Consider the following 12,163-nt stretch of genomic DNA (forward strand, 5'->3'; position numbering starts at 1 on the left):
ATCTCATCAAAAGTATCCTATCTCTGACAGACTTAATGTTTCTTCGCACAGTGTCAGATGTTCATAATGTAAAATGGGACTTGTATAAGATAAAGCAAGACTTCACGCGAAATATTTCAGAACAATTATACAAATAGTTCAGTTAATTCTGAGTTAGTTAGGTTTGGGAAAGAAGGACAGAGGGTCAAACTGTCAAATAAATAAACTGAATGAGAAAAAGCACTGAGAAAACAACTCAGAAACTTAGAGCAGTTTTGATTTTTGAGATTTATTATTCTTCTTCCTGTTGTGGTTTCTCTCCTGAATGTGTAATGAACCCTCAAATAAGATTGGATTGGTACCAGAAACTTTACGTTATTTTTTACAAAGTACTATTCAATATGTGTATGATCTGAACGCTGAATGTTTACAAAGTTCTCAATAACGGACTGAGGTTTCAGTACCCCCCCATTTACATACATTCTTTTCCCCAAAATCACACATAGAATTCTGGTTAGAATTCTTAGCTACAACTGAAATACTGAAATTAGGATCTTGGTGAATTCCAGCTGAATTATTTATCAGTTCAGCTGCATGACATAGAGCACTTAAAACCTTCATGCTATCAGGATGCTTATTTTCTAAATGTGAAAGTATATGTTGTTAAGATGTTGTTGTTTAAATATGTTATTTAAATATGTTGTTATGTAGATATGTTGTTTAAATATATTCCATTGTTGCAATTTAACTTTTACAGCCTATGGTCACCAATATAAGGGCGGTGCTTATCCAGTGTCACCAGTAGGAATTTCTCCAAGGTAACTGATCGGAACTAATCATTTTCATACTGCATGTTAAGCCAAATTTAGGTTCTGCATAGACTATCCCAAATACCCGCACTGAGGATGTTATCACAACCCAAGCTACAGATCTACTCCAAAACCTTAACCCAAATATCATTCAGGTTGAGAATTTGATTTTTGGCCACTTTGATTTTTTTTGTAGGTAAATAGACTTTGAGTTAAAGGGAATAGATTATGTGGGTAGGAATTTCACAACAGAGGCATCTTTGGAAATGGGATCAGGCAAATGTTTTGAAAGTCATTGGGCCAGCACCATAGTGTATCCTTGCCTGGCGGCAGTTTGTGCCAGATAAGATGAATTAAAGACCCCCTCGGGGCCAAAATGCACACGTTCTGGGGATTTTCCTGGTGTTGATCCACCTTCCCCAATTCAGCAGACAGCCTACTGGCATCAGGCTGGAAAACCAGTAGCCTTTCATTTGACTTAGCCCCATTATTGAACCAGATGTATCCAAAAGCTGTAGCTGACCAATTCTGCAGAAGCGTTTTCGGAAAATCAACATAGAAGCTGTGCACCATCTTTATGCTTACGCTTCCAGCAATTTCTCAAAGGTGCTCCCCCCACCCCCACCAACCCACAGTAGCTAGAGTGGAGCTATTGGCCAGTCAGTGTTGCAGGCCATCCTGGTGAGCTTCAGGTATCGAGAAAAAAATTTGGCCACCTCCCAGAAAATTCCAGCTGTTAACACACCTCTAATCATCAATATCACAGACGCTACATTAGAAGAGAAACAGAAGTACATTGGAATATCCCCTGTAATTTACTGTATTATGCAGATTCATATGATTCACGTTGAATATTCTGGAAAAATAAAAACAGAAGATGCTGGACATTTCAAACAAAGTTGATGGAGAGAGAAACAGAGGTAATGGGATGGATTTAAACTCCTCCATAGCACTGCTGGTGGATGAGAAACAGGAGCGCCTCCTCATGGCCGCCTAAATTCTTCCATCCTCCTGTCCTGAAGCCAGTGCTCAGAATCCTTCCATGATTGATTCGCGTCACCCCATGGGTAGAAATTTGATCAAACTGATCCTGTGGCCTGATCCCCATTCCCATGCGTAAGTCAAGTCTTTCAAATGAAGCTGATTACTGAGTAGGGAAAAAAAACAAGTGGCAAAAAAAAACTCGAAATGAGTTAAAACTCCATAAACACACTGGGAGTGCCAGGTGTCCTGTTCTGAACACGGCCTCTCCATCTCCCCTAACCTTTGTAACCTAGACCAACATGAAAGATCAGTTGAAAGGTCATCAGTCTGAAATGTTGGTGCTGTTTCTCCTTCTAAAGATGCTGTGTGGCCAGCAATTTTCAACATATTCGGCTTTTATTTCAGATTTTCAGCAACACCATTGTTTTGTTCCTGATTCTGCAGAAATTTTTTATCGTAGCAGCGATATTGTGGCATTCCTTTGCAATACTCAAATTCAGGTGTACCTTAAAACCCTTTCCGGTAGTTATGCAACAAAAAATAATTCAGAATGTTGCAGTCTAAGTATCAGTACGATTTCCAAGGTTTTTCTCATGACTGTCATTTTCATGAAACATTTTACTTTGATGATTTTTAAAAGATTAATATCAGCACTTGGATGCTGAAATCGGTATTCAGCAGAGAACCTGATAATCAAATCAATAACGTTAAATCTGCAAGCAATTCAGGACATTTTGCCAAATTTGGTTTTACTGGATTAAGTGTAGAGAAACTTTTTCTGTTCAGCCCAGCAGAAGTCTTGTGTTCACTTCTGGTTCGCAATGTATTAAAATTGTTGGTGTTGTTGCATGATGGATTTGAAGTCATAGCACTAAATGTTTTGTTTTGTTTTGTTTCTTATTTCATTCTAGTTTGCCGTCTTCCAGACCTTTGCATGAAACTGTTGAGAGAAAATCTGGTATGCAGCAGCATTTCATAATCCAGCAATTGCTATTGTCAAATGCACTTAATTTACAATGGAAATTAGCTGTGTCTAACAATGTAAATATAATGAACATGTTCTGTCTTCCGACATTAGTGAATTATGTTGCTTGGCATAAATAAATTTAAATAGCTGAAGTGGGAGTAGGCCAAACAGTCCCTTGAGCTTTTGCTGCCATCCAGAAAGACATTGGCTGAACTTCATTTGAAATGATTTTTTCTCATGGAATTCCCAAGTAACTTGATTCCTTCAGCCCCAAAAACATTTTGAGTCAGGCTTGGATAAACTCACTGAGCATCCATGGCCTGAGAAAGAATTCCAAGATTCTCAACACGGGAGAAGTGTCTTTTCAGACCGAAATGATTGCTAGTTATAGTCTCTCCAAGCTGGGTAATCAACAGGCAGTATTCACTCTTGTCAAGCCATCAGAATTTTAAATCTTTTGACGCGATCATTTTTCATTCTAACCAGAGTAGAGGTCCATTCTACTCAACCTGACCAGAAGGAATGACCTTCCTAACACAGGAATCAATCTAATAAATCCTTTTTGCACTCTGTCTAATTCAAATACATGGCTCTTTGTGTACAGCAACTAAAAATGATGCTTGAACATCAAGCTGCGTTCTTTCTTAAGCCTGGTGACTGTCTGTATACACTTTTGTTTTGTCGTTTAAATCAACTGTGTTCATGCATTGAAATCAGGGCCCTGCACCAGATAGCTCGCTGATGCCCAGCTTGGATGTGCCAGGTCCATTCTGATCATGACCTAATTATAGCCTTGGTCTAAACATGCACAAAAGATCTGAACTCCAGAGGTGATTTGAAGATGACAGCCCTTGACATCACGGGTATAGCGATGGGGGCAGTTTGACAGAGACCCTGGGCTAACCACCACTTGCCTAGGTTAAGAGCCCTCAGCTCTTTCTGTCTCTCAGAAATTGGCTCCCACAGTCATCTATATACCAGAGAAAGCACCATCTGGGTGGTATAGTCACTGAGAAGTAGAGGGAGAGCGCTCCACATTTTGGAGGCATATCTAGCACAAGGGAAGATGGTTCTGGTTGTTGGCCAAACTTTCAGTCGCAGTGCATCACCACAGGAAATTCCCTGGGGTAGTGTCCTAGGCCCAACCATCTTCAGCCTTCCCTTCTTCATAAGGTCAGAAGTGGGGATGTTTGCTGATGATTGCAGTGTTCAGCACCATTCATGATACCTCACATACTGATGCAGTCCATTTACAGTTATAAGACCTGTACAGCATTCAGGCTTGCAATAAAAGCATTGGTGCCACACAAGTACCAGGCAATGGGCATCTCTAACAGTAGAGAATCTAGCCATCGCCCCTTGACATTCAATGGCAATTCCGTCACATTCCGCTGTCAACATCCTAGGGTTTACCATTGACCAGAAACTGAAAATAAACCCTTTCAAAGATTGAGTATTCTGCGGCACTAACTCTTAGAAGGTAAACTAGAATCAAAGAATCCCTGCACTGTCCACACCAACCCTCTGAAAAGCGTCCCTTCCAGACCTACCCCCCTCATCCTATCCCTGTTACCCAGTCCACGCAACCAGTGCGTCCCTGGACAGTATGGGCAATTTAGCATGGCTATTCCACCTAACCTGCACATCTTTGGACTGTGGGAGGAAACCCACCCTGATACAGGGAGAATGTGCAAACTCCACACAGTCAGTCACCTGAGGGTGGGATTGAATCCGAATACCTGTAGCTGTGAGGCTGCAGTGCTAACCACTGGGTCACCATGCCACCCCTAGGTGGAGAGGTTTCAGTTTTTTTTATTTCAAAAATATAATTTATTCATAAAAAAAATTGTATGTATACATTATGACCATTGCATTTCTGTTCTGGATAGTAGCATATCAAGAAAACAAACATGGCTGGAGATATTGTTTATTTTTACAGCAAGCTTGACCATTGATATTGCAGCTTTTAGTATTTGGGGAGAAAAAAATGTTTTGGTTGTGATGACTCTTCATCAGAATCTAATGCTGTTAACCTCTTCTTTCACTTCATATTGTTTGCTAGCATCTTGTGTTTTAATGGCAAGCTTAGTCATCAGGATGTTTTCCATCTGTTTCATTTCTTTAACTTTACCGTATCTGTTTTATTTTCACCTTTGGTTTGCCCTTTAAACAGATTGGGCCTTGAAACTTGTTTAGTTTGTTTCAGACTTCCTGCTGATCTGTCGCATCAGCGCACTTTGTTTCACTTTCTCCTTATTCTGCTGCCATTAATATATTTGTTCCATCTGTTATGAGAAGAATTGCCAAACTGTTTTCTCCATAAATGCTATCTAACCTGTTCTTCAAGCTTTTTCATTTTTGTTGCAGATTGCTCTATCTTGACAGGTATTTTTCTTGTTCTAATAATCTACAAGATCATTGTTATTCTGGGGAGTGGGGAAGGAAGTTATCTTCCTTTTCTAATTCACTGATGGTTCATTTCATTTTCATGAGACTTGGTAGACCACAGGATACAGGAAGTCAGCCATTCTTTAGGCCTGACTTTGCTGATTTGAGATGTGGGAAAGTGATATGAGGTTGACAGTGTCCCTAATTTGTTGTATTATTCTTACGTTCCTGTGTGGAAGCATCTTCATTGAATGGGCTTGTTGAAAATTAGAACAACATTTTGAATCTGGTATGTAAACATGCACCTCATTTCTCAGTACAATGCACCAACCTAATGGCTGGGATTTTCTGTGTTTTTGCTTGCTGATTGGTAATATTACATATTATTGTGAATGAAAGAAATATTATAGATCAACAAGCACAGATATGCAACTTTCCATCCTTTCTGTCACCAGACTGTGTTAAGGGATATTTAATTTTAAATATGAAATTGCCAATATGTATGTCGTTCTTCTTTCTATATTTTGAATCAGCTCCATGATATGTTGTGGTTTTGCTTCCCTTATTTAATAGATAAAGCATTGAAGAAGAAAGTGGATTCTGCTGAACAAACTGCAGAGCTTTTTGAAGACTTGCATTTGGACAAAGTACTGAATACATTTAACTGGGCAGCATCTGCTAAAAACAAACAAGGTTGCACTTGTACATTACAACAATCCACCTGAAATTTGAAATGCTTAAATTGAATAACCACCTTGTTTTCATCTTCTATGAAAATAAAGCGCGATGCAAGATTGTTCTCGAATTAATGACTTAGAGTTTAGCCTGAAGGCGTAGGCAAGGGGCCTGTTGTGAAATGGAGAAGAATATAATTTCCTGACATTCCTGCAGAATCTAGTTATGAAATTCTTTTTTGTTATTCTGGTCTTGATGTCTACAGGAAGCCTGGTTTACTGTGTGTTTAGGTTGGACTGATCTTTAGGCTGGAAGCATGCTTCACATGGTCAAAACTTTTAAGAGTGAGAGAGATAGTTGATGCTTGGTCAGAGAAATCCGATATTAATTAGCGTTCTAAGTTGTAGAAGAAGTGATCTGTATAACTTGTCTTGAGGTCTGGATTGGGTCCTGGAATGGAGGGAAACAGGGAATGTAGATGAATTCTAAATGGGAGGAGAGGGATAGAATATGTTCATTGGTGTTTGAGGGTGAGTATGCTTAATAGGCTAGTTTGTTTTGTCTTCAGGAAAGACTTGTTGTTTCTAGCCTATGAACAGTGCTGTTAAGTTACTTGCCTTATGGATTCATACCTTCTTGCATCTGATAAGCTACTGGATTTCCCCGATGCCTGGAAAACCAGCTGCCTAAGGTTAAAAATAGACTGAATATTAAAGAAGGTGGAGAGTTTCATTCTAATTGAATAACTGGTCTGCTTCCTGAAGCTGGTTAGCCACAACTCAATTAGTCCACCTCCATTAAAGCCAAAGACAGATGGGTTTGAGGTGAATTCGGTTCCTGTTACAAATTGTTTGCATTTCCGACACTGACACAATCCTAACCCAAGCATTTTTGGCAGTTCAGGTTCAGCCCAGTTTCTCTTAATATTTGAAGTAGCTCTCAAAGGACTTCAGAGTAGATTACTGAGACCATTTAACTATTTAGGAAGTGCCCATCAGTAACAAAATTGTTTGGGAAAATGAACTATTAAATTACTCGGCTGCTTTTGTACTTCAGTTAAGACCAGTATCTATGGATTGCAGTGCAAAATTGGTGACATGATTGCTGCTGTTACATGTCTACATGTTTGCGCAAAGGTCAGTCAGAAAGAAGGTCTATTCAAATGTCATTGAATGTACATTCAGAACCCGGCAGCCCCAGTGAATGATTTTCAATGTTAAGATGGTGTAGGTGGGAATATCCTTTTCACCTAATACCGAAAAATCTGTGAAAGAGTCCAGTTAATTAAATAATTGTGCGGAATTCCAGAACACTGCATTGTATCAGCTTGGGGTTATGCTGCACCTTCTGAAAACTAAAACTTGTGTAATGCTGCCTCCGATAGTATGCACTGCAGTCAGACGGTGATTAACTTTGTATTAATCTTTGGAGAATCTCTCTTTACGTAGAAGTGTGCAAATTTTCTTCATGAATTTACCTGAATCAAATCTAGTAACACTGTGTCATGCATGTTCAAGGATAACTTCCTTTGTTTCTTGAAGATGTGGCTGATGGTACCTTTTCTTCTGACCGGATCGAATCAGAAAATGCAAAACTTTTGAGTTTACACGACACTCAAAATTCAAGCTCTGTCGATGAACGGAGAGTGCATGTACTTAACATCCCTGTTGAGTTTCCAATGCACAGGGTGAAAGATAAGCTTACCATATTTTTCCAGCGTGCCGTCAACGGTGGTGGAGAAATAGTCAAATTTCAGTATCCTACTAAAATTCCAGGATCTGCTGTTATTACATTTTGTGATGCCAAAGGTACCTTATGCTTGAAGTAAGATTTAGCTTTTTCAAGGTGTTTCTTAACAATAATGCAATCTTTTACTATTTATGCACTCAAATAAGATAATTGTAAATCATTTTACTCAAAACACATTGTTCTACATGCACAGAGCTTATATTTGTACTGCACCTTAAGCGATGCAAGCATGCAGTTATGAGCTCAAGTAGCCATTTTGGCTGTCGAGCCTGCTCTACTATTTAATAAGGTCATGACTGATCTGTCTGTGTTCTGAATGCCACATTCCCATCAATTGTTGATAACCTTTGATTCCCTAACGTAGTAATTATCTACATCCGCTTTCAAACTATTCATTGACCTCGATCCATAGCCTTCTAAAGCAGAGTTCCCAGGTTGCGTACCCTCTGGGTGAAAAACATTATATTCACCGCTGTTCTAAAAAGGTGTTGCATATTTTAAAATAGCACCCCCTATGTCTGAACTCAACCCACCATCCTATCTACGTCTATGTTCTCAAGACCATTCAGGATCATTTGTGCTTCATTTACCACGTATTCTTCCCAACTCTGGTTTAACCAAGACCAGACAGTCCAACTTTTCCACATGAGACAAGGAACGCATTCCATAATGAACTGAGTAAATCTCTGAATTGTCTCCAAAACACTCGCATCCTTACTCAAATGAGGAGACCAAAATTGCACACACAATTTGAGATGTGATCTCAACAATAATTTGTATAACTGAAACATTGTATCCCTACTTTTGTGTTCAATTTCTTTCGTAACAAATGGTAGAATTCCATTAGCCCTCTTAATTACTTGTTATACTTAACGTACTAACGTTTTGTGACACATGCGCTGGAACACCCTGAACGCCTGCAATTCTGAGTTTTGAGTTCATTCTCCATTTAGGTAATATTCAGCTTCTGAATATTCTTTAACTAAAATGAAATTCTTAATATATTCTCGTATTTTGCTCCATCTGCCAGATTTTTGACTATTCACCCAACCTATCTATATTTGTCTGTCCTATTCACAACAAATTTCTTATCTATTTAGTGACATCTGCAAATTTAGCTACCATGACTTCACTCCCCTGGTCAAGATCATTGATATAAATTGTAAGAAGTTGAGGTCCAAGTACATACCCATGCATGTCCTGCCAATCAGGAAAAAAAAATGTTTTCTGCTAGTCAGTTAATCTTCTATACGTGCAAATTTGCTACTACTTATACCTTGAGTTCCTACTTTGAACAATGAACTTTTATTTGGCACCTTGTCAAGTGCCTTCGGGAGTGATGCTATAGTTATATTTCTTCAAGGACCCACAGCTATAAAATAGCACCATAATTCTCTCGACTGAAGGATTGAATTTAACATCTATCAGACAAATAACACAATCAGTCTTGGGTATTTTTAGTGTTCATGAAAATTTAATGTATCCAGTTCAGTAACTCCTCAAAGGTGGTTATCACAGTAATGTAAGCACTGTTTACTGTTTAAGCAAAAAAGAGCTCAAATGCTTTATTGTACTGTTGTTTTAAAAGGATACTGATGAATATGGTTTCTACTTTAAATGAAATATGTGGTTTGACTTTGCAAGATGATGTTTTATATTATGGGTAAGGTACCTAGGATGTTTTCTAGGGAGATGCTGCAATTTGTCAGAAATTTTATAATCGTTTTAAGTTAGTATTAAGATGCCTTCTGCAAATTGAGATGACAACTAATTACAAAATGGAAATCTGTCTTGAAATTTGGAAGTTATTCTAATAGCCTTGGGAAACGATGACTTGTACAGCAAGAAGTCCGGTTGTCATTGCTTCCAGTCTCTGAGAAAAACATGCATGACATTTAACATACAATTCATGAAACAAAAGTGCAGGTGCAAAGTATCTTCTCTAATTGTACTGCTGTGAAAAATTACATTATGTCCACTGGCCCAAAAACATGCTGAATGTATTTATTTTCTATACAGTTGCAGAAAGAGTTGTCAGACAGGAATATCGCTTAATCACCATTAATAATAAAAATTTCCCTATACGAGTGAAGTTGTACCATGAGAAAGCTGGTGTGTTGGGTAAAGATGTCATTGGAAATAAAAACCTCGCTGTGGATATGGTGCGTATCTACCAAATGTGCATAGGTTACTTTAAATTCCAGCACAAAAGGTAAATACTGCTAATGCTGGAAACCTGTAATAAAAACAACAAAATGTGGAAATACTCAGTAGGTCAGGCAGCATCTATGGAGAGAAACAGAATTAATGCTTCAGATCTGAAAAAGAGACCCAAACATTAAGTCTGTTTCTCTCACTGCACATGCTGCTAATTTTGTTGAGTTTCTTCAGCATGTTGTGTTTCAGATTTCTAACATCCAGAGTTTTTGCTAAAAAGTATATTTTAAAAGATCAGATATCTGAAACATCATCATAAGTGGTTAATTCTGTTTGGCTTCATCGCCTGGCCTGCTGAACATTTCCAGCAATTTCTGCTCGCATAATGAGGTATTGGTGCACATGAACTAGAACTATAGTTTCTCCTTTAGTTTGTTGTATTTTAATGCCTACCAGTTTGACTGACACATCATGTAGAATGGAAGGGTTTATTATTGTGAGATTTTCTTTGTTGAAAACAATTTAACATATCAGCAAGATTTTTGTTCTATCAATTCACAGGTAGAGTCATCATCAATTCCTGTTGATCTGCCAAGAGAAAAATCAGAAATTTTCCAGAGATTAATGAGCCTTCAGGACAATAATTTCACAGCTGAGGATGTGGTGGAAGCTGTGCAGTCTGGTTTAAATTTTGAATCAGCTTTGCGGTATCTTTCTCATGAGTGTCCTATTTGTGGAGAGCAAGTAACTTTTAGCAAGGTATGGTTTAATATATGGAATCTCTGCTGCAGTGCGATGTAGATAGCAGTATATACAGTCACTTGTTCTCAAAATATATATGACCCATGTAGCTCATATGTACTATTTTCAAATCTGTAATACCTTAGGTTTTTGATTTTACATTTTGCATTTAAGTATGAAAGACACAACAAAAAAAATCATTCCCACATGTTCTTGCGCACATTAGTCAGTTCATTTAATTCTTGCGCACTGACCAGAAAAAAAATCACCAGTTCATCAACATTCTGGCTGAAGTTCCTTTAAAGCTTCAAACTGACCCCATTAAGAAACTATTCCATTTAAAAAACTTCTATTTCTTATGGCCCTTTAGGCAATTCAGTTTTTCTTTTGATCCACTTTCGCCTTTTAAACTACCACATCACAGGACATGAGCCCTGGTGTGATTCCGTGCTGTGATAATGTGAAGCTTCCCATGTTACAATATCCTTTGTTCAAACATATTGATAAAATTACTGATTTACGAAAGTCCCTTAGTGTCAACAAATACCAGTTTTGATAATCACGTCTAAGATGGTAGAGCACGTGTTCTGCTATAACTGATGAAGTTGTTGACACTACATTAGTATTGAAATAGTGAATTGGAAAATTAATTGTTTTGACGGTCACAGACTTGAATTTGCTTGTTATGGTTCAATTATGCTCTCTAGGCAGTGGTGATATAATTACTGAAACTTTCACATTATTAGAATTAGATTTTATTATCACGTGTACTTAAGTGTAGGGTTGGTGCAATACAGTGAAAAGTGTACAATGTCGCCATTCCTGGTGCTAATTGGTTACAAGGATACGAAATCTTAGGTACAAAGTAGCAAAATAAAGAAATAAGTTGAAAATTCAATATCACAGTTCTTTTTAGTATAAACTAGGAAAATAAAGAAGCGAAGTTAAAGTTAACTTCAAAATAAAGTTCAACATTACTGTCCTCCTTTCGCTATGGACCTGCAAATGCTCCATGCTGGGCTTTCCCCACAAGGGCTTGTTCTCACACTCATACTGAGCTCGATCTTCTCCACACTGCTATTTCGCTGCCCACCACCAGATTCCCATGGGCTCACTGCCGACCACTTTGGACCTTGGCGACACTGTAATGCCACCAACCGCTCAAGTTCCACCTGGCTCTCCAGCTGCATCTGCACTGAGCAGCAAAATGGAATTACTGGGTATTTGCTTGAGAAATTGTACATTTGTTATGCAAACAATAGATTGCCAAAAGCTTACCAAGGTCTGGCAGCACAGAACAGTACCAGCTGTTGCACTCAGTGAGGCCATTTGGAAGGTTTGTGTGGAAGTATAGAGAAATAAACACTGGTGCTGTAAGAATGATCTTTTAAGGCCATGAAGTAAATTGTTGAGCATGCGACGAATTCTACATCTAACATGCTGTACCCAGACAGTAATTGTTTGATGTAGATAATGATTGCTTTATTTCCGTGACAGCAGTTGCCTTGCTTAGCAGTAAAAATCACCAAATGCTTTCAGTGTTTAATGAGGTTCTAAGGGAATTGCAGTAAATTTCCTTCAGACTCTTTTTGAGAGAACTGTGCTTATTCATATATAGAATCCTAATTAATCCGCTTGTAAACTTTCTTTCTTCTTGTGACACAAAGATTGTATGATGCTATTGTATAAAAATACTTTGTTGTTTTCCAAGTAT

The 12,163-nt window shown here is 38.2% G+C and overlaps 1 protein-coding gene across 4 annotated transcripts in view; it reads left to right on the forward strand.

The window, feature by feature from the left end:
- Positions 1-12,163, forward strand: part of si:dkey-181m9.8 (E3 ubiquitin-protein ligase RNF31) — a 57,302-nt gene that overhangs the window by 22,466 nt on the left and 22,673 nt on the right. For 2 of the 4 annotated variants that reach the window (XM_048529313.2, XM_048529314.2), the window contains exons 8-13: positions 737-797; positions 2,684-2,730; positions 5,701-5,820; positions 7,344-7,610; positions 9,571-9,713; positions 10,270-10,467. In XM_048529313.2, the coding sequence (XP_048385270.2) occupies positions 737-797; positions 2,684-2,730; positions 5,701-5,820; positions 7,344-7,610; positions 9,571-9,713; positions 10,270-10,467 (836 nt within the window). The remainder of the gene's footprint in view (positions 1-736; positions 798-2,683; positions 2,731-5,700; positions 5,821-7,343; positions 7,611-9,570; positions 9,714-10,269; positions 10,468-12,163) is intronic. The other 2 variants (XM_048529315.2, XM_048529316.2) reach the window with 2 other exon arrangements.

Source organism: Stegostoma tigrinum, chromosome 5 (genome assembly GCF_030684315.1).
Source record: "Stegostoma tigrinum isolate sSteTig4 chromosome 5, sSteTig4.hap1, whole genome shotgun sequence".
Lineage (NCBI taxonomy): Eukaryota > Metazoa > Chordata > Chondrichthyes > Orectolobiformes > Stegostomatidae > Stegostoma > Stegostoma tigrinum.